This window comes from Stenella coeruleoalba, assembly GCF_951394435.1.
Source record: "Stenella coeruleoalba genome assembly, chromosome: 6".
Classification (NCBI taxonomy): Eukaryota; Metazoa; Chordata; class Mammalia; order Artiodactyla; family Delphinidae; genus Stenella; species Stenella coeruleoalba.
The window spans coordinates 74,617,405-74,637,994 of record NC_137151.1 but is presented as its reverse complement, the minus strand read 5'-3'; the positions used below and the strand labels follow the sequence as shown (position 1 = coordinate 74,637,994).

General features: G+C 36.0%; 1 protein-coding gene across 6 annotated transcripts in view; it reads left to right on the top strand.

Moving 5' to 3' along the window:
* ZNF385B (zinc finger protein 385B) overlaps window positions 1-20,590 on the top strand; it is a 413,497-nt gene that overhangs the window by 334,309 nt on the left and 58,598 nt on the right. For 4 of the 6 annotated variants that reach the window (XM_079923562.1, XM_079923559.1, XM_079923560.1 and 1 more), the window contains 2 exons: window positions 15,682-15,720; window positions 19,494-19,604. In XM_079923562.1, coding sequence (XP_079779688.1) covers window positions 15,682-15,720; window positions 19,494-19,604 — 150 coding nt within the window. The remainder of the gene's footprint in view (window positions 1-15,681; window positions 15,721-19,493; window positions 19,605-20,590) is intronic. The other 2 variants (XM_079923563.1, XM_079923561.1) reach the window with 1 other exon arrangement.

The window sequence follows — 20,590 nt, the reverse complement described above, 5'->3', positions numbered from 1 at the left end:
CTTCTTCAAAATTCAAATGAATTGCATACTTAACACGATGGATTGTGTCAACTTAATATGATAAAATAGGTCCATTTAGAAGGCATACTCACACACATGGTGTTATGGACTGAATGTTCCTTCCTCCCCAAATTCATATGTTGAAGCCCTAACACGTGAGTGATAATATTTAGAAATGGGGCCTTTGAGAGGTAATTAGGGTTAGATGAGGTCTTGCAGGTGGTGCCCTTGTAATGTGATTAGTGCCCTTATAAGGAGAGACCCCAGAGAGCTTTTCCTTTATCTACCATGTGAGGACATAGTGAGAAGAAAGTCATCCGCAAGCCAGAAAGAGAGCTCTCACCATAACCTGACTATGCTGGCACCCCTGATCTTGGACTTCCAGCCTCCACAACTGTGATATATTTATTTCTGTTGTTTAAGCCACCAAGTCCCTGGTATTTTGTTATGGCAGGTCAAGCAGACTAAGACACGTATGCAACCTATATTTTGTATGTGATGATTAGAAGATCAAGTTTCTTTTTAACAGCCACATATTAGATACCTGGACAGATATATTTGTGTGACTCTCCAGAGCTGTAGCTATAATCAAGAGCCACTCAAGACCACAGTCTCCTGTCAGTTTCTCTGCTGCTTGGCAGTAGTTTCCATGCCTATTTATTTCAAATGTCTTTGTGAGTCCTGCCATGTTTTTGCAACTGCTCCAGGGAAGCACAAGCACAGTGGAGGTCTCTGACGCTTTATTGCAAGAGGCTCAGTGATCTTTTATTGTGAAAAATAATCTGATTTTTATTACCTACCTTAAAATTATTTTTTTCCTGACACATGAACAAATATGTGGAGCAGAATAAAGATCATTTCTAAAGTCCCAAGTTGCTATATGATTCTTTGAATCATCCATGACAAGCTGTGGAATGAGACATGTGTTTACCATTTATTTTATCATTCTAGACTCTTTGAGATTCTGGGTTATTCATAGTTTGGTGATATCAATGACTATATAAAAATTTTCTTTCTTGTAGTAGAAATAATAATATATTTATCAAGGAGGTCCAAAATAAAGAAATAGGGCATCAAAATCACATTCACTTTGCTGTTAATTCATGCCATGTTTCTCATGAGATGTTACTATAAGGAAACTTGAAGTAAGCTAGAACATTCAATGTTTCACCTGCTTTTAATATATTTATTAATTTAATGAAGTCCTTATTTAAACATTTAAATACCTATTTTTCTTTTGTTTAAATTTTTCTTTAATTTTATTTAAATAAACTACCTTACCTCTGCTAATACAATCCGAAGTGAATTTTTGCCATTCGAGTCTTATTTTTTACTCTAGTAATGCTTTCCTGTCATAAAATGTTATATGTCCCATATTTCCTAGGACAGTAGTATGTCCAGTACGTGAAATGACACATTTGTCCCAATCGAATAAAAAAGAGAATATGGTCGACTTTTATTTTCATGATATGCTTAAAATATATCAATGGGTCATATTCTTTCATATGGTCTAAAGAAATATGCCAAGTTGAAACTTTCCACAGTTACTCAAATTTACTGAAAGAGGGGAGGATGACAGCCTATTATTGGATTTAGATAAGTCAACAGCAACACTCTCCAGATCATTAGAAAAAACAGTGGTTATAGGAACTCTTTGAAATGTGCTACAAAACTGTGGAAGACTTTTGTACAGATATTTAAGCAGAGATTACTGTCTGGAAATTTTTACATCACTATTGAACATGGCAGAGAGAAAAAGTATGTAAACATGAACACTGGAAGGAAAACAAACTATGTAGTGATCTTCAGTATTGTCTTCCTCTACTCTTCAAACCACAAATATGTCCTTTTTAAGCTTAATTCACGTCCCCTGCCTTATTCAAAAAACCTCAAGATTTATCTACTAAAGACTGTGTTCAAATATCCCTTTACTCACTCTTGAAACCCCTTTAGAATATGTAGATATTATTGATATGGTATGTATATATACACAAGTATGCTTATATAATATGTGGTCATATGTGTTCTCTGTCCTTAATGAAATTATTTGTTCAGGTTATCTAGGAAAAGGAATGCATTCACAACCACTTACTGAAGGTCTGCATGTGCCGATCATTGTGCTAAGGAGGAGTTATAGTGAATAAAGGCAGAAGCTGCTCACTGTCTGACAGAAATTACTTCTTCCTCTTGTATAATTCACCATAAGATAACAGAGGATTCTGCTTATAATAAATAGTCAATTCAGTTGATAAAAGCTGCCAAGAAGCATCAGATTAAGACTTTGATGGACCTTTAAGGGGTAAGGGAACACAAGGTTTCAGGAGCCTGTGAAAAGAGGCACCCGTAGTCCCACCATGCTGTGTCCTCTTGGTGTCCCTTTCATCGTCCTAGTCTTAACCTCACATGGCTCTGGGACCTCACCTTCAGTGCTAGAGTTTCAAGGATTATGTGTACTTGGAGGCCACATCAGATATTCTGGCAAGGCAGGTCTTCAGTCTTGGCGCTGTCCCAGGTCAGCATTTTTTAAGAGTAGCGTCAGCTTGGAAAAAGTGTGTGTCAGCCCTCTTCTTTAAAAATGTATCTTATTCTTAACAAATCTCCAGTTAATTAAAGGAAGAAGAAACCAAAAACAACCTTGTTCTTAGCTTCTCTCAGTGACCAAGGCTCTTTATGCCTGTGGTAAAGTAGGAGAGCTTAATAAATATAAAATGGGACAAAATATTATTGTACAAAACATTCCCTCCAGCCCAGAAAAGGTATTTCTAAATTGGTTGCTCTATAAACATTAATTGATGGTAGTGTTCCCTGAGAAACCTTTACCAAAGCTTGGGAACCCATCCAATAGCACAGACCATTTTTTTTTAACTCCCTCTGGATTCTTGTATTCAGAATTAGGTCTCAAATGTCTTTTAGGGAGAGAAAAACACGTTTTGGAATATTCCAGTTCCTTTATTTTTATAATTGCCATTGAGGGTGCTAGAGATGAATTGGAGTGCTATTTAGCAATCTGTGAAGTTTCAACATCTTTGTGGAGCTCAGTAGGGTTCTTGGAAAAATACTTTTTTTCACAGATTTAGCTGTCAATTTCGGTTTTCTTACCTTCCTTTTTATGTTCTGATGCTTGAAATAATATGAAAGAACATAATTTATATGAATAATACCTTATTTTCATGGAATTCTAGTATCAGAGGGCTTTAGCATATTTTAAAGACATTCTACAATTCTTTCAACACATCCACACATGAAATAGGCTACGTGTGTCATTGTTGTACCCTTTTTGCAGATCAGAAGGTTGTAGAATGTAATCCAGTCTTCTCATCTCTTCCAATAGACAGCTCTGCCACTGAAAAGGAAAAACAAGCTACGTATCAGACAAGCAAGAGCTGGTCTCCACCCTACTGTATCCTGAATGTAAATGTGTGTATTTCTCACAGGTTATTCGTGTGGGGCATGTTTTCTTAAGTACCCAATAAGAAATAAGTTGTGGCTCCTAATATCAGGCTTTGCACTATATTCTATTTAGAAGATAGGTTTGTCAGTCTCATACTTGTTTTCTCTTATTATGAACAGTTTCTAGAGCCAAGTGAAGATCTGAGAGGTGTAGTAAGAAATATATGTGATCCCTTTCACAGGCTTATGGTTTACAAATAATTAGAAATGCACAGAAAGTCTCCAACAATTAAAACAACAATTAGTCTGGGTCTCTGTGTAAAATGGTTCATTGTCATGATAATCAAAGCCACAAAATTTCCATTTCCCAAAATAACCTGAAGCTGTTGGATGCTAAAATGATTACCGATATCCACTATCACATGGTATATACTTAAGTTTCAACTTTTGAAGTACTTACCTTCTAAAGGGTGTGGTGGCATTCACTCATTCAGTCAGTCACTCATTCTTCGGTTATACACAACTTCCTCCCAAAAAGCCACTTGGAGCGTTCCCTCTGATCTGAGAAATAAGGCAGCTTGACTTGTTCCAAAGTAAGCCTCTAACAGTCCTATCTGGCCTGCACTCTGCTTCATGCCACCCTCAGAAGCAGGAACCTGAGTGGAAGGGAGAAGAGGGAAGAGCCATCTCCTTCATTACATGGGGAAGAGCACTTGACAAGAGTCAGAAGACTACAGCTGGACTCGTTTTCTTTGGTCTTGAGAAAAATCACTTAGCTCCACTTTCCTCATTTTAAAACTAGGGTGATACCTTCCTAGTCTATATTACTACGTCATGAAAACTTGAGTTTATTATGTTTATGGAGAATTAAGGATATGACTGAATATTTAGAAAATTTCTAGAATTTATAATCTGTGAAAAAAAAACAATACAATATATCACCATCCTATTTTTAATAATTTAAAATACCCATGAATTTCAAATGAGATAATGTTTATGTTATGTTATGTTTATGAAACGATTCCTAAACAGAAAAGCTCTATTCTTATAAATAATATTAATATTTTTATTAATATTTCTATCTCTTTGATCTCATCTTCCTAACCAATTACCTTAAGTACAAGTTATGTTTATCACTGGGGCTGGCGTTATGCATTAGAGCAATCCTAATCAAGGTAGATGCCAGGGTTATGGCTAAGACCTCGTTCTTGAGTTTAAGAAATTTACAGTCAGTTTAAAGAAGTCATGTCTGGTGCTGAGCAGGTGCTCAATTTGTGTTACCTTGAATGAGATAATAGTAGTGCATACCTAAAGATCAGAATCACCTGACTGCCTGAAAACAAGGCAGAGGGATAATGAATCTTGAGCAGGGTTGGGGAGAGGGTATATTGAGTGGAGGTTGGGAATAATCACAACTGGTTTGCTTGGATTCCTTTTTTTCTCCGTTTACTTTCAATAATATTTAGACTTTGAAGGCTATGTATAAAGGTATTTTGAACCCGAAATCTGTGTACCAATGACACATTGTTATTGACACCTAAGACGCAAAGATGCGTTCTGCTATATTTTCAAAACACCGTTGACTTCCAAACATAGAACCTTTATTCTCATGTTATTTGTTAATCAAACTGACATTAGTTAAAATGGAAATTTAAAAAAATATTTTAAACTCAAAGTAGTCAACATATTCATTTATCCTTCATGTACTGATAGGGAAATCTATTCTAAAAATTCTTTGGACTTTTGACAGTTACAGATCTCTCTTCACCCTACCTCCTTTTTTTCTGAACTTAAATTGCCAGTCATACAAGAAAAAAACCACTTAACCTGTGCAGTAACACCTAACTGTAAATTTGGTGTGACATCTAACTGTAGATTCAATGCTTCCTGAAAAAAGATTAGTAGTTTTATAGTCTATCCCTAAATATTATATAGACCTTAACGATATGTACATATGTATGAAAACTATTTTTTATTAGAATACAAACATCAGCCTAAGTAAAACTTTAAAAATATACAAGCCAAGATATTCATAGTTCCATAGCTATTAGGAACAGCAGAGAAATAATCAATCTTTAGACTTCCGTGGGGGGAAAAAAGGTTTAAAACAGATACATTTTAAATTAGTTCCTTCATAAAAGAACTTTCTAAGAAAGAGCCTGTGGCACATAGCTCATCAATCCTTGTGCAATCAGACCTTCCATTGTCTTCTGAGGGAGAGCTGCCACCTCACAGGCCTGGCCCCTTTAATGGGTGAGTAGCTTCTGAAGAAGCATTATGACACCCAGATGTGGAGTTCTTTGAAGCTGCACTTCTGGGGAACCATCATTTTTGTTACAGAGCAAGAGTAATATCAGAATTTCCTGGGAATCGGTCATCAAAGGAAATTATCAGCAATTCATAGACTATCCTTTTTGCATTTGCTTCAGCCTCGAGGGTAATCACAAAAGATTATAGTCTCCATTTCAGCTTTCATATCACTGAAATATTCTTCTCTGCCGAGAACATGATTGATTTCCAAAGGTCAGCTTTTAACCCCAGCTTCAGGAGGCCACTCGGACTTCAGTGGTTTGATAACTGCCAACGATTGTTATTGTCATATTGTTCTGTTGTGAGGCAGAAATTTGGTGATTTCTGACTAATTATCCTTTAAATAAAGTGACATATCAACTTCTCATGCTGTTAGATGTAAGTATTTGTCCCATTTTAGTAAGTGTTAGACGTTGGGGGAGAGAGAAGGGTGAATAAAAATTTTCAAATGAGTGTTGGGAAGACTTTGAAACCAGCATCCTGAGATTGAATTTTAGAATGGAAAACAGAATAATTCAGAAATGTTTTTGAAAGTCTTCAAAGGGAGTCGGTAGATTATAAATACAAATGATTTTTGCTTCATGAGACTTCATGAACATTACTAGGGATTTTGTGTTTTGTGACAACTTGCTACGTGATTCATGTAGGTTTTTCTCCATTGTTTGATTAGGAAATATTAAGGCTATATCCATAGCCAAAATATAAGCAAACTGGGCACATTTTTAACTTGATGATTTCATTTGCTATATTCACTTTTCTCATACATATATATTGCTTTACTCAGAACATACAGGGACAGAAAGGGCTTTGTGTATATTTGAAATGAGTTTGGTAGATAAAACAGTTTTACCCAGAAGTGACTAGATTTCCTTACAAATTCAAAAGAGAGGAAAGCAGTTCAGTTTAAACTATTTTTGGTTTGAACCATAGCCTCCTTGCAATAACGTAAAAATAATTATAAATCAAATGAATAAATGTTAAATGTCAAGCTGTACCATTAACAGAGCCTTATTCAATAAAGTAGTTATCACCCCAGAGAGCAGAGGAAGGCACTTTATTAAGGCTCTTTATTTTATTTTACAAGTATGGTATATTTTGTATAATAAAAATGCAGAGTTGAACCAAAAATGTTTTTTTTTGTTGGGGGGTGGTATGCGGGCCTCTCACTGTTGTGGCCTCTCCCATTGCGGAGCACAGGCTCCGGACGCACAGGCTCAGCGGCCATGGCTCACGGGCCTAGCCGCTCCGCGGCATGTGAGATCCTCCCGGACCGGGGCACGAACCTGCGTCCCCTGTATCGGCAGGTGGACTCTCAACCACTGCGCCACCAGGGAAGCCCCAAAAATGTTTTTTTGCTGAGAAGAGTTGATATGTATACACATATACATCCATACAAAAAGGCAATAGTAAGGTGAATATATAACATAAAATAGTTTTGATATCACCTGTTTGCAAAACCACTCAGGGACCACTTTCCTAATTAAAGTCCTAAAATGTTAAGTGTGACAGGTAAGCCTGCAAGAAAAAGGAGGACCAGTAGAATCAACGTTGGGAGAGCAGTGACATCCTTGAATGGGGATGGGGGAAGGGCACAGATGAAATGCAAGATGCCCAGTTAAAGTTGAATTTCAAATAAACAACAAATCAGTTTTATTACAAGAATATCCTATGTAATATTTGATACATTTATGTTGAAAAAAAAGATTTTTATTTGCCAATCTGGCAACCATAACAGGAGATCTGGGTTCTGGTCTTAGCTGAAGAGGCTCAAGCAGGTTACTAAAATTCTCCATATCTTTTCTCACTTTCACGTGAGGAAGTTGGACTAAAATCAGGCTGGTGAGGCTGGGACCTGACCTACGTGCTTTAACCAGACCTGTTTTCAGCATTTTATTATATTGAATTTCCAGTTAGGATTCTGTTTGGGGGTAGAACGGTGGGGGGAAGGTTCTAAAACTCAAAACAAATAAACAGTTTGAAAATGTAGACGATCTCTGACATTGTACCGCTGTGTCATGAGAGTGTGGCATGGGAGAGCCCACAATGCTTAGTATTGGAGCATTCCAGATTTGCCGCCTTGCATTGAGCCTTTAGTCCTCACCTGTCAGGTTTCTTCTGAGTGCAAGACTAAGGAATGTGTTGTCCTCTGGGGAAAAAACACTTCATTTCTACTTTGCTTTACAGCATGAAGAATATATCCAAACAGGTCCAGATTTCCAGTTTTGCAATTCTTCCTGCCTAGTGGGGTTTTCTTTTCATCTTAAGCCTTTTTAATTTGTGTCACGGACCTGTTTTGCCTCAGCATCAGGATATATCTGATTAGTTACTGAACAGCCTTTCAAACTTAGCTTTGACAGAATGGTTTTGAAAGGATGTCAGTTAATGCATTTGGCTGTTCAGCAGGTGTATTGATTTTTAAATCAAGAAAGCTCATTACTTCTCTAGTCTCTTAGAAAGCCCTTGTGACATTTTTTTTTAGCCCATTTCCCAGAAAATAGGAAAATTTATCACTACTTAGATTTGGAGACTTAGCACTAATAATTTTTAAGAACTACATTCATAAGCATCAGCAAGTAGTCTTTGGTTATTTGTATGCCTTTTTTTCCTCCTAAAGAACAAAAAGTTCTAGTTTTATTTTATTTATTTATTTTTTTGCGGTGCGCGAGCCTCTCACTGCTGTGGTCTCTCCCGTTGCGCAGCACAGGCTCCGGATGCGCAGGCTCAGCAGCCATGGCCCACGGGCCCAGCCGCTCCGCGGCATATGGGATCTTCCCGGACCAGGGCACGAACCCGCGTCCCCTGCATTGGCAGGTGGACTCTCAGCCACTGCGCCACCAGGGAAGCCCAAGTTCTAGTTTTTTAAAAAGATATTTCTCAAACTTATCTCTGGCTCTGAATTTTGTTATGGAAATTCAATCCTGGAACCAAGTTTGGGGGTTGTTTTCAAGCCACTGTTTTAAAAAGAAAAACAGGAAAGGCCAAGAAGTAGGTGACTGTGTTCTATATAAGACACTAGCCTATCCTTCCAAACCTCAGGATGTGTTTCTTCTTTCAATGTCCTGTAGAAGAATCAGTTCTCATAAGCTATCCTCAAATGAATCTCTATCTTGTTTAGTATTTTGCACATCTGTTGAAAACCTATACTTCAGTCCATATTCCTGAAATGGTTTATTTCTTGTTTTATTTCACCCTGAGGAAACAAAATACTAAATAAAACATAGGTAACACCTGACTCATTTATTTTAGATTCTCTTGGTGAATCCAGTTCCTGTTCTCATCACTCTAAATAGTGTTTTTCTTTGGATGAGAGAGTTTATTGTCACCTATGTACGCCTTGGGCTCTTTGTATTTTTGAAATATGAATATGCCTCTTTGAAAAATATAAAGTATAAATACTTTGAAGGTAGTAACTTTTCCACAGAAAAAAAAATTAATAGTATTTGTCATCATTTCATTTCTTCTTCTATGCTATTAAAATTCAGAATAGAGCTAAATTCTTATTAATTCTCTTCCAGGTAGTTTTTCATCTTTCTTAAAAATTTTGTAACTTTTCTCATATTCTCTCAGAAGTGCATCTAATAATTTTATAGAAACTTTTTGTTACCTTGCGTTTGACAGTTGTTACTGATCTTTCAAATCTGTATGCATGCATTGGCCCAAAATTAGTTATAGGAACATCGAATAGTAAACATAAAATGAAAATCCTTTCAAGAACTTTCTTTGTGTCCTGATGGAAAAACACCTCTCTTTCCTCATGGTTCCCAGTCATATCTAAGCATTTCTTGTTCAAGAATGAAAACAAAGAAAGAAAAGGACTGGATTTCCTTAGGAGATATAGTTTAGCTCATACCTTAATGCCTTTTCCCTACATTGAAATGAGCACCTGAATTGGAATTGAGCATAGGCTGGGCTCCCTTAATACATCATATTAACCAATTAGACCTTCCAAAATACATTTTTAACCTGAATATGGTTACATATGCTACTGAATTTCAATTCTTAAGTTTACTCATCTAATGTTTCAATAGGAATATCAACACCCAAAATGTTGCTGGGTATGTGTGTGTCCGTGTAGTACGGTATGAGCAAACCTTCAATTAAGTCTCATACCCATGGCAGATGTAAGCTGAAAGTCTTATTTGTTAAACTGAACTTTTTGAAATGCTCTTTGATGTGGCTTCTTAAATTACCCAGCGGCATAACTACAGCTTTGCTACATCACTCTTGATCCCTGGCAGCATGGAAAATCACCAGGCATGTAGAGCCAGCCAGGAAAATGGAACATTTTACATTTGCACTGACCATATGATTACACACAAGGATCGACTGTCAGAGTTAGACATTCGGCTTCAGTAAGGTGTGCGGGTCTAATCTTAGGGCATCTCCCGTTAACAAAATAACTACTGTCTAAAAAAGAACTTAAAATTTATTCCTTCTACTTAGAACAATTTAAAAATTATCCATCAAAGTGTTAAGCTGGTTTTCCACTAAAGGTGGGGGGGATGGTGAAACCACCCCCTGCTTTCCTTTCAGCTTTTTTGCTTGTACCATTTGGTAACTCTTTAAAGTTCTAAAAGTGTTAAAAGTGAAAACCATTATTTTCATATGATATCTTCACAAAAAACTGCTAGAGCTTAGCCAAAATATGTACTTATTTAAAAAACAGAGAAGTAACTCATGGGTATTTTGGTTATTCACTAAAAACTACCAGGCCAACCACATTGTACCAGAAACCCACCAGGAAGGTCTCCAGGTAAGATGCATCTAGCGCTAAGCGCTCATCCTTAGAGAACTTCCAAAAACAGATCACTTTAGTTTCCCTTTCTCTTTAAGGACATGATGATAGTGGTGGCTGTGAGTGGTGTCCCAGTTGTTGTCTTGGGACGTGGTAGTTGAAGAAAATCCTCTGTGGAGATCTCATAGATGGCTTTGAAAGCCGAAGAGCATGCCCTTTACAGTTTTTACCAGTGATATGATTCCGAATGCTGTATCAACTATCTAAATCATGGGATAATGTCCTTATCTTTACATACTTAGTATGGTTTTACATGTGAAAGTATCAGAATCAAAGTTGTATCAAGACAACGCAAATGTTTTTAGGAATTGTCCATGGTAAAATTGTGTTTCTTTCCCATTCTCCTGTTTTATTTTTTTCATAGTACTTAAAACACTCTGAAAATACCTTATTTATAACTTTAGATATACAGGTTTCCCCCACTATCCCAAAATGGAGAATTCCTATGACATTTTTCCTAAGTAGAAATGTTGTGAAGTGAAGAAGCAATTAGTTTAGGATACATCTTGCTAATGGATGCACAAAATAAATCCAGATAAAGAATAGATGCTCACACACACAGTTCAAAGCTATGGCGGCTTGATCCTGAGATGCTCAGTGTAGTTTCCGGGGAAGGAGCTTGGTGGTGCCACTGTCACTGCTTGAGATGCGCACTGCCTCTATAAAGGTTTGCACAAAAGAAATGCTGAACGCTATTTTCATTTTTCAACTTTTTTCATAAAAGCAAAAATTCTCTTGGGATTTCTTTCAGTTAGTGAAAACAGGTACTGATGTAGGTCTTTCATAAAACCAAGTGGCGTAAAGCAGACTTTCAAAAAGCAGGGGATACTTATATAGGTCTCCCCAACTAGAATGTTGTATTTTTGAAGGCTTGTTCTCTACTGTATGTCCAGCTCCTAAAACAGCGCATGATAGCCATTTAATAAACTATTGTTAAATGAATCAATTTTCAATAAAATACAGTGTTTGTGCAAATTGAAAATTATACATTTATAAAAGTGTGACGTGTTGGAAAGGAGCAAAAATTCCCAAGGACAGAACTGTCTAAGTTGATATGAAATAATCTCTAAAAAGGTTGCACTTTTTATTATCAGAGTGCTCTAGAAAGAAGACATTACTTTATGGCAGAAACACACATCTCTAACATTCTGTATATGTTTCTTTTTTATTCTTCTAGAAATGAAACCAAGGTGGAATTTCTCCCAAAAAACTACTGGAAAATGCAGTTTAGTTTCCTTTCGAAATAGATCTTCAAAATAGATCCCAGGGTGTTTTTTCCTTATTCTAGTCATTCTTTTTGTCAGTGGAATATATAACGCTTATTTGATGAATCCCAGAGCTTTTCAAAGAAGGCCTGGCAATATGGAATTTGAGTGAAAGGTATCAAACTTTCTAAATTCATTTTAAAGGAAAAAAAGAAAGGAAAGAAAAGAAGAAAATGAAATTCTAATCTATGCTCTACTCTGTTTGGTTGCTTCAAATCTCTGGGCAGACTGCACTTATATTTTTTACAGGGATTTTTTGTTTGTTTTGCGGTACGCGGGCCTCTCCCTGCTGTGGCCTCTCCCGCTGTGGAGCACAGGCTCCGGACGTGCAGGTTCAGCGGCCATGGCTCACGCGCCCAGCCGGACCGGGGCATGAACCCGTGTCCCCTGCATCGGCAGGCGGACTCTCAACCACTGCGCCACCAGGGAAGCCCTCTACAGGGATTTTTGACCAGTACGAGGGAGGCTCTGGAAAGGGATCCCGGGATCCCACTTAGTTTCTGCAGCAATCAGATCCTTCTAATTGTGAACCAGCCTCAAAATATGTAAAGGTCTACAACATTTTGATAAAATAGTAGTAGTAATAATATAATAATAGCTTTATTGGATCTGAGACTTAGATCAATGTGACCTATTATTTTCTTAAGTGCATGTTATTTTAGCCTTTATGCCATTTCTGGTTAACTTTCTGGTGGCGTAATTGTATCCCTGCGGTACAGGGGCACAGCTGATTTTGTTTCCAAGTCACAGCCAATGTGTGGTTTTAGCAAAGAGCTAAATATGGCACTTGATTGAATCAACAGTCTGTGGAGAACGTGGCATGTCATTTGTCTTCCTTTCAGTGACAGTTATAGCATTCTGGTGGACCCCTGTCAGGATGCTCTGGGTAGGAAAAGCAGTGGCAGGATGGCAAATCTCAACTTTTACATATTCCAGATGCAAAAAGGCAGGTCTCACAGTAGCACGCAGCTCCAGTGTAACGTTTCATGTGGTTTATTTTTATTGAGACTTCTGATTTGAAATCCAAAACAGTACAGAGTTGTGTGGTTGAAGTAACATTGCCAACAATATGCAGTTGTTTGTATTTCCTGTTCTTTGAGAAAAGGAATTTGTCTTGCAACCGTTGTGTCTGCTTTGTTTCTATTTAAGTTTTCAAGGATTTGAAACAAGTAAAACAGTAATAATAAAGGTATGTGGTCAGAGCATTTAAATATAAAAGGCAAAACCTTTTTTGAAGTAACTTCAGAGAAATATTGCTCTTCAGTGACATAAGCTATCACTTTTAAAAGTGTCACTTCATGAATATTTGAAGTTCTAATGAGACCCTATTGTCTCACTCTTTTCCATAAGTCCAACAATGAAAAAGGAAGGGATGAAGAAATAGTCATTCTTTTTGTACTACTGTAATTTTACAATATTGCAGTTTAAAAAACTGATGCTTTGCCAAACTTCCAGAAAGCCCTAAGTCACAAGGATTTAGTAGCTGAGATCTGCTTTGCAGAAATCAAGGACAGGTGCAAGTGATGACCATCACCTGCTACGTGTAATCTCTAAGTATTCGGGGAACTTTCTTTTTTTTCTGTGTGATAGCCCAACAGTTACAACAGGGAAAGAGGACAGGGCAGCCCCAATTTTTATTTACGGCTTTCCTGAAGTAACCCAAGAAGAAATGGGCTTATCTTAAGAAGGGCATAAATCGGTCAGAAAGAGAAAAACTGAGACTCACTTCTCCAGGAAACTTTTACTTAAACACCAAGTAGGGGCTTCCCTGGTGGCGCAGTGGTTGAGAATCCACCTGCCAATGCAGGGGCACGGGTTCAATCCCTGGCCCAGGAAGATCCCACATGCTGCGGAGCAACTAAGCCCGTGCACCACAACTACTGAGCCTGCGCTCTAGAGCCCGTGTGCCACAACTACTGAGCCCACGTGCCACAACTACTGAAGCCCATGTGCCTAGAGCCTGTGCTTCGCAACAAGAGAAGCCACTGCAGTGAGAAGCCTGCGCACTGCAATGAAGAGTAGCCCCCGCTCGCTGCAACTAGAGAAAGCCCAGGTGCAGCAACGAAGACCCAACGCAGCCAAAAATAAATAAATTAAAAAAAAATAGAAATAGAAAAAAAATACATAAAAAAAAAAGCCACCAATAGGCCTTATGTGTAGCTTGACTAGACAGCTGCCCTCCAGGCTGCAGAAATTCTAGGAACACTCCTCCTTTCTTCCCATTTCTCACACTCTACAGCAGTGCCACACATGATACCGAGCATCCCTGCTTGGTGGTCAGTTAGCAGGGAAGAGTTGGGGGAGAGACTCTCGCCTGAGTTTGACTCCTGTATTCGTAGGCTTCAGACCTACGAACTTGAGGGTGAGAAGTTATTAAACCTCTCAAAGCCTCGGATTCCTCATTTGTAAAAGGAGGATAAAAATGGTATCTGCCTCATGTGATGGTGGAGAGTACACTAGATAATCCCTTAGTATAGTTCCTGGCACGTGGTGAGAGCTCTAAGTCTAAGCTGCTCTTATTAAGATGTTTATTATTATTATTACACAGCTAGAGAAAGGAATTAAAAGGCAAATACCCCAGGAGGATAACACATTGATGTCACTGTTAAAGGGAGGATCCTGGATGCTTGAATTGTGAGAAAATCAGAAAAGGGGGGGAAAGTCTAAAGGAGGGGTGGGGCAAGAGGGGACAGACCTTTATGTGCTTTCTCGTGCCTCAGTGTTTTGCTTAATCGCCATCCTTTTTCACTTCTTAACTTTTACAATAATGTCCTTTCTTGTGTTTGACTCATCCTACCCCATCTGATCTGGGACAATGTCTGAAACATATTAGGCCTCCAGAAATGTTTGTTGCATGATCGATCTTTAACTTTTTAAAGTCAAAAACCTGGTTTCTACTTCTGTTTAGTAGAAAAGCTAGTATTGCCTACTATATTGTATAAGTGGTGACCAAATGCTTTTTAGAATGTTGGTTAAAGCAGATAGCTAAGCTTAAGATGAAATGTCCTCATCTTTAAGAATATTATGGATACCCAGCCACATATAAGAAAGACTTGTATCATTCTTGAGCAGTCTTTTTTGCTTTTTAATTGAGTGGTGCTTGGTTTACTCCCACACCCAGCCCCACTGGATGGGTAGTGAAGTCATTGTAAGACTCTTACAAGAATACAATTCGAACTTCATTCCCTTGAAAATTATTGAGAAAGGTTTGTAATTTTATTTTCTTTGCCTAAAATTCCATCTAGGAAAGTTATCTCAAATATAAATGTCATCTAGTACTATCATTTGATCATGTAGTCCCTACCTTAGATTCCCTGCCCGCCCATAGTCGTCATCCTGACTTTAGTGAAGTGCTGCACTGTGTTTCTTTTCCCTGTGGCTAGGTTTTATTTGCAACTGCATGTGTTTTTATATGATTGCTTACTCTGTGTGGATATAAATTACTTTTTGGAATACTCAGTGAAAGTAGATCTTTTAAAAAAAACTCACACAGATTTGTAGTTCCATAAACTTGGTGAATACATCAAGATATCTGTTTGTTCTTATTTTGATATTGAAAATATAATAGATGGTGTGATAAGGCCACCTTCATTAATTCCTTTTATAAGTACTGTAATAGAATAGTTAATTTGTCCATACGTAGCCTGCAATCATCTCCTCAATTCCTGGTAAAAGCCACAACCCCATCTTTCATTTTTATTACCTACCAGTTAATTGCACTAATAGGTTTTGTTTTTCATTTCTACATGACTTTCATTAGCAAAAGTGGAAAGTGTTAACTCTTGCTGCTTTTTAGTTAGTAAGCATTTCAGGCTTTTTAATCAGAGATGAGCAAAGAAAATGGATTTTTAAAAATTTTGTGTGAATGTGCTTGCTAGCCTCAAAATTCCAGATGACTACTTCTGACTTTTACTTTTTTAGAAAAGAAGAGGCTTATTTGGGACCAATAAATTCTGCCAGGTAAGGAATATTGGTAGCTAGAGCTATGTGGTAGGGGTTTTTTTCCTTAAAGAAAAGCTTTTTTTAGCATTGTTAACCAGTGAAACAATCTTCTCAATCCACAGACAGCTTTCTTGTGCAGTGTGAACTAGTATGACCTAATCTGAGTATTTAACAAGGCAATTGTTTATTTAAAAGTGATATAAACGTTTTAATAAAGATGTTTAAAAACACTTCAAATATCTTTATTAAAATCTTTAAAACTTCAAGAGTTTGTTGTATAATTGTAGTACCTCCAATAATTTTGCTGAGTACTCTACATATGAAATCATCATGGTATAGATATATAGTTTTGACTATACTAAATTGAATCACATGTATTTATCACATTTTAGGGTTTATGAGAATGTTTTTATTCATCTTGATTGTTTTATTCATCCTGAAAATTGGTGATTGAATAAAAGACTTGCCATTGATTTAGTTATACATATCTCATTATGATTAGAGAAAACCAATTTTGCATTAGTGGAGGAAAAAATTTAAGTTAATATAAATTAACATCATATTTATTATTTTTATCTAATTTTTAGAGTATTGTAGGAATGCTACAAGAAAAAAATTCAGGATTTTACTACTTTATACTTTTAAAAAAGAGAAAGATCTGAAAGCCTTTTCTATGTTATTGCTAATTATGGACCCCACTGAAATGACCCAGGTATTTGTAGTTACTGCATCAGATGGCATATACTCAAAACATCAGCTGGGCAGTGTCTGTTTCAAGATATCAGATGAATTGGCCAATGGAACGTTCTTTCTTATACCATTTAAAGTCTTCTTTCAACTAAATCATGTCCTCCCAAGTGACATTTGAATAAGAAGTATAATTATATAACTCTATGATAAACAGAGAAAGATAAACAAGATTTAGAAAAAAGTAGACCTTTTCTTGAAATACCTATAACAAAATAGAGAATCAAGTGGAAAATAGAAAAATTTGTTCCAAGTGAGAAACATGGAAGATAAAATTTTCATATGATTAGTGGTAAGTCATTCAAAGGATGTAAAGGCAGCAGGAGTTCATGACAGGTGACAAGGAAGGGGGTAAAAGGACTGTGTTTTATGAGGACAAGTAGGATTATATGTGTAAAGTAGAGAAGTCAATTCTAGTTAAGAGTTTCTTGAAGGAACCTCCTTAGTTTGCTTTTCATGGAGCAGATGGCTGGGAACTTGCCTGCCTTAGTATTGGGGGTGCTCAGCCACAACTCACCTTTCAGGAAGAGAATGCTCAGCCTCGGGGAACATAAACAGTATTTTCAGGCTGGTAGGGTACAAATGTGAGATTTGAGTAGACAAATTTGTATCAGGGGTTACTTGAAAAATTATGTAGGCAGCTAACAATTTCAAAAATGTAAAGAGAATGTTTATATCCAAGGGTTGTGTTGGAGCTCTCAACAGATATCTTTGTTTACTAAAAATTTGGAGCTAAATTTTTGTAGATGTATTTTTGTCTATGTTTTCATATTGCAGTATGGGAATAACTAGGATAGTGCATTTATTTTAGATGATGGAAGTTTTAATTTTTAATGGTAACTTTCAATATACTTTTGAAATGAGTAATAGGAAAGGATATACATTAAAACTATGTTTTCATGCATATTGCTGCTGTTTTTTAAAAGTCTATTTTAATTTGCTTTAAAGAAAAAATGTTAAGTGAATAATAACATATACAATAGTATATAGATACAGCAGAAATAATAAAAGTGGCATGCAGAAAATATGATTAGGAAATATTCATATACTTTTATCTTATATAGCTCACACATCACTAGATGTATTTTTTTAGAGCCTGAGAACAGAAAATATCTCAATAAAATGCTCTTATTTTTTTAACTTTGCAAAACAGTGTAGTTTTTCCATCCTGCCAATATAGTTAGGCTATTTTATTTTTAAGCTTGTCCAAACTGATTTGCCATCTCTAGTAGATCAGAAAGTACAGGTTCATGTTTCGCAAATGGATGAGACTTTAAGTGTATGCACTTGTTAGTAAGAAAGTGAACTAAGGTTTTATTTTCTGATCTTTTGAGATTTTCTTTGCCCATAGAGGGTTTTTTTTTAATTCTCATTTAATACAATCAATTACAACCTTGAGCAAAACAAATCCCCAGATTTTCTAGTAATAATATTTTACATTTAGTGGTTAAATTTTAAAAAAATTTTTCTTAGAGTATAGTTGCTTTACAATGTTGGGTTAGTTTCTGCTGTACAGCAAAGTGAATCAGCCATATATATACATATATCCCCTCTTTTTTGGATTTCCTTCCTATGTAAGTCACCACAGAACACTGAATAGAGTTCCCTGTGCTATACAGTAGGTTTTCATTAGTTATGTATTTTATACATAGTAGTGTATATATGTCAATCCCAAAGTAGTTAAACATAATGCTCTTAACAGTTTTTTCTTTTTCACTTCTTAAGTTATCATACATAAAATTGACTTTTTGGGAATGTGCATAGTTCTTTGAATTTCAACACATGTATAAGTTTGTGTAACCACCACTACAGTCAAGATATAAAATAGTTCTATCACTCCAGAAAACTCCCCTCTTTGACTTTTTTAAGCGTTCCAAACCACATAACTTTTCTTTATAGTGGGAATACACTGTCTTGTCATCTCACTTAAACTTGTAGCAAAAAAAAAAGGCTACTTTACTGTTCAATAATTCTGTAATCCACCCTATTTTCTAATGTATTTAAGTTCTTCTAACTGCTGATTTTGCACTTTGTTGATTCATACGCCTCATCAGGGATAGTATTCATTTCCCCTCTCTACCAAATATCATCAACTAATCCCGTCCTAAATTCTAACCTCTGGAGATTTCCTAGACAATGGTGTCAATGGATCTGTCCTTGTTCATGTTACATCTGTTTATAAGTTATGCTTTGTTCGTCATTGTTTTTTGAACTGCCAGTTGTCTGACATTAATGCTGGAGATTATTATCTGGAGTACACAAGAGAATCACTGCTGTGTCTCTCTTTTTATAGGCTCTGCAGATAGTGTTCTTTCATTTTCCAAATACTTTCATGGCTTTGTGGCATACTTTTTCTATGGTATCACTGTATATTTCTCTGACTGTTTATGGTAAATGCAAACCAAAGAGAGAAAGTCACAGGTTATAAGTCAAAACTTTACTTGATCAGTATTTAAGCAGGGGTTGCATATTAACCAATCTGTTATAGGAATTTGAGTGACATGCATTTCCAGTAGAATGAATATCTAGAGTACATGAACAATAATAAATTATTTTAAAGTAAAGGTCAACATTTTCTGTGCTGTGATAAAGCCTGTCATTTATGACTTTGCCGCAAATAAAAAACTAAGAAACTTAAATACATCTGTAACAGTCGTCATTGAAATCATTTCAGACCATCTTAAGTATTATTACCTCACATAGGGAAAACATTAACAAGTTAATTTTAACCCTGATCTTTAGATCTTAAGTTTTCTTGTTCTATGATTCTTTTAAGGTTTTTCAAGGTTTCTTATATAGATATAAGATTTCTTGAAATGTTGTGATTCTCCTGTGATTTTTTTGTGTTACGATTTCAAACCAATTTTTGTGTTTCTATTTTTAATTCCTGGAAATAAGTACATTACTATCGAATGAGAGTCTTTATTATCCTTGTTTGGGAAGTAAAAGTTAAAACGTTAAGGAATAATAGTTACTTTTACTTGCGCACACTATTATCTGTCCTTTGAAGTTATAAATTGACTATTTTATCATTTGCTCTTTAGATGGATCCTGTGCAAAAAGCAGTCATTAACCACACATTTGGAGTGTCCATTCCCCCAAAGAAGAAACAAGTTATTTCTTGTAATGTCTGTCAGCTTCGCTTTAACTCGGATGTGAGTATCACCTTTTCATTGCGCTCTGTAGTCTGTCAAGCTCTAAGTCTGATTGTTCTGAATATGTACATCTCTTCATATTTACATACTCTCTAGCAGCCCCTCCAATTGATGGCCCACTTATTTCAGTGTGCTAGATTTTCAAGGGATTTGGATTCAACATTAGAAACTTGAACAACAGAGTGGCTAATGTCAAAAATCAAGGATTTCTCTATGTAATCAGTCTCACCTATACCATTTACACTTAATCCCACCAGTTATATTTACTTTTCAAAAATACTTGAATAGCAGAAAATATTTTTAAAAGTTTAAAATGCAATGAAAATATGAAAAAAATGCAATGAACGTTGAAGAAAACCATTGTTATTACTCTTGATAAGAAGTGTCACGTTATATGTGTGTGTGCCAAATCATATTAAATACCTGAGAGAATAATTTATTATACAATTTATATTTTCCCAGACTATGGAAATACAGGGAAAGCTTTGTAAATTATTTTATCTGGCAAGCATAACCATCCTGTTAAGAAAAATGATAACAAGAAAAGGGTACAAATCAATATTTTACGAAAGTCGATTTTAAAATGTAGAATAAAATAACATAAAACCAAAATAAATAATATTAGAATATTTATAATACCCAATGACCAAGTAAAGCCAATGAGCAATGCAAATCTGAATCTGGCGGCTGCATATTGTATGTGATATTTCCCAAGTTACTTCACAGTAGAAATCATTTTGCCAAGAGTATATTATACGATTCATGAGTTTTGGAAATACTAAAATAATAAATATCTTTGTTTGAATATCCATTAAATGATATTTTGATAATTCTACACAGGACGCATAATGAAAATTATAGTCATTGGAAAAGAGGAGATATGCTTTTCATGATTTATAAAAATATATTTAATGCAATTTCAACCAAAAATCCAATGACTTTTTTTGGCACCTGATAAAATCTTTCTCAAATTCCTTATTCAAGAA